This window comes from Alexandromys fortis, unplaced genomic scaffold (genome assembly GCF_014885135.2).
Source record: "Alexandromys fortis isolate MF-2015 unplaced genomic scaffold, M_Fortis_MF-2015_v1.1 scaffold_2438, whole genome shotgun sequence".
NCBI classification, from domain to species: Eukaryota; Metazoa; Chordata; class Mammalia; order Rodentia; family Cricetidae; genus Alexandromys; species Alexandromys fortis.
In genome coordinates, this window is record NW_026070298.1 from 1 (window position 1) to 1,991 (window position 1,991).

Consider the following 1,991-nt stretch of genomic DNA (forward strand, 5'->3'; position numbering starts at 1 on the left):
CCCCCCCCCCCCGAGGAAAGGGGTCCACCAGAATTAAGCCTGCCACCATCACTTGCATTCCCAGTGGAGGCAGGCTGCAGTGGAAAAGCACACTTTATTTAGTGCCACAGGGTTATCAGAGGATAGGATGATCAGAACAAGGACCAACTGAGTTCTTAGGATGGTACTTTCACAGAATCCTGCAAAGGTGGTCTCCTTAAAGCCAAGAGTTGTGTCTGTGTCTATGCTGAAGGTGCTTATGCAATCCCATTCTCTCTCTAGGTGACTGCATCACTGGCTTGCTAGCCTAGACGCTGAACAAGATCAACATGCCTCGGGATCAGAAAAGTAAGCTCCAAAGCCAAGAAAAATGGCACGAGACTGAAGGTACAACCCAGGAGCTCCAGAGTGCTCAGGCCCCTGCAACAGAGGAGGAAGACTCTCCCTCTCTACCTTCTCCTTATGTGGGGATTATTACCCGTACAAAATCAGCTTGTAGGCTACAAAGAACTTCCAAGGTGCCACAGAGAGCTCGTTCTACTACCAAGTTTAACATTGGTTCTCCTACAAGAGCAAATGAAGGAGATAACTACAGAATTAAGAGAAAGCAGCTTTCTTCCAAGGCCTCCGCCTCCACTGTGAAGCCGCCGCAGAGCTGTCTAAGCAGTTCAGTTCAGATGGTGGTGACGTACATGATGCACATGTATAAAATGAAGAGACCCATTCTGAAAGCAGACATGTTGAAGATAATCACCAAAAAGCACAGGAAGCGCTTCTCGGAGATCCTCAGACAAGCTTCTTTCAACATAGAGGTGGTTTTCGGTGTAGACTTAAAGGAAGCGGACTCTCCAAAGCATTCCTACATCTTTGTCAGCAAAATGGATCTCCCCAACAATGGCACTGTGAGTAAAGGCAGGGGATTTCCCAAGACTGGCCTGCTAATGAATCTCCTAGGTGTGATATCCCTGAGAGGAAACTGTGCCACTGAGGAAAAAATCTGGGAATTCCTGAATAAGATGAAAATATATGATGGAAAGAAGCATTTCATTTTTGGGGAGCCCAGGAAGCTTATCACTCAAGATCTAGTGAAGCTTAAATACCTGGAGTACCGTCAAGTACCCAACAGTCATCCTGCAAGCTATGAATTTCTGTGGGGCCCAAGATCTCATGCAGAGACAAGCAAGATGAAAATCCTAGAGTTTTGGGCTAAGATCAACCGTACAGTGCCCAGTGCCTTTGAGTCCTGGTATGATGAGGCTTTGAAAGATGAGGAAGAAAAAGCTGGAGCTGCAGTTGTACTTGGTGACACTTCAATCCACAGCAATTAAATGTTCCACAGCTGTGCCAAACAGGTCCTCCCACACCTAGTGAAGTTAAAGTTTTCAGATTTGATTTTACATTTCAAGAGGGCAGTTTCTGAAAGACGTGCTGAAGGACTGTTTCTAACTAGAGGAGTGTGATGAGTAGCTTTGTGTTCTTGATCTGTGTGGGCAACTTAGAAAATTATCTGCATTTTGCTTGATTTCAATTCTTCAAATGTCATCTTTTACCTATCAATGTGATTCTTAAACAAATCGTATTGTTCACACATGTTAATGTGTTAAAAGTAAGAGTTTCATTATAAAAGTAATTGGAGAAGCTTTTATTACCTAATCCATCTACTTCAAGTTAAGATAGAATTGGAATAAGCATTTCTTTAAATTTAACTTAAAATAATTCAGTATAGGAAATAGAGAAATAAAAATGGTAATGTGTAATGTGTTTAATATTTGAATTAAAACTTTTTTCTGTATTTAACAAAACTGGAAGAGTTAAATAAATGTGTCTGCTTCAATTACCTGGGAAGAGATTGAATAGGGGAAATGATGTGATCAAAATTTATTATAGGAAAAAAATTAATTAAAAATGTGGATTTAAATAATATTTAGCTAGATAATATTTAGTTAGGCCCAAATACTCATATACTTACTTGTTCCCTAAACATCATTTAACCATATACTCTTAGAGGCAGA

General features: G+C 40.8%; 1 protein-coding gene across 1 annotated transcript; it reads left to right on the forward strand.

Annotated features, from left to right (window-relative positions):
- Nucleotides 1-258: 258 nt before the first annotated feature.
- On the forward strand, nucleotides 259-1,701 carry LOC126496293 (melanoma-associated antigen B3-like). The gene has a single exon (XM_050133824.1). It carries the CDS (start codon nucleotides 309-311, stop codon nucleotides 1,305-1,307), a length of 999 nt encoding a protein of 332 aa, XP_049989781.1. The 5' UTR covers nucleotides 259-308; the 3' UTR covers nucleotides 1,308-1,701.
- The last annotated feature ends 290 nt before the right edge of the window (nucleotides 1,702-1,991 follow it).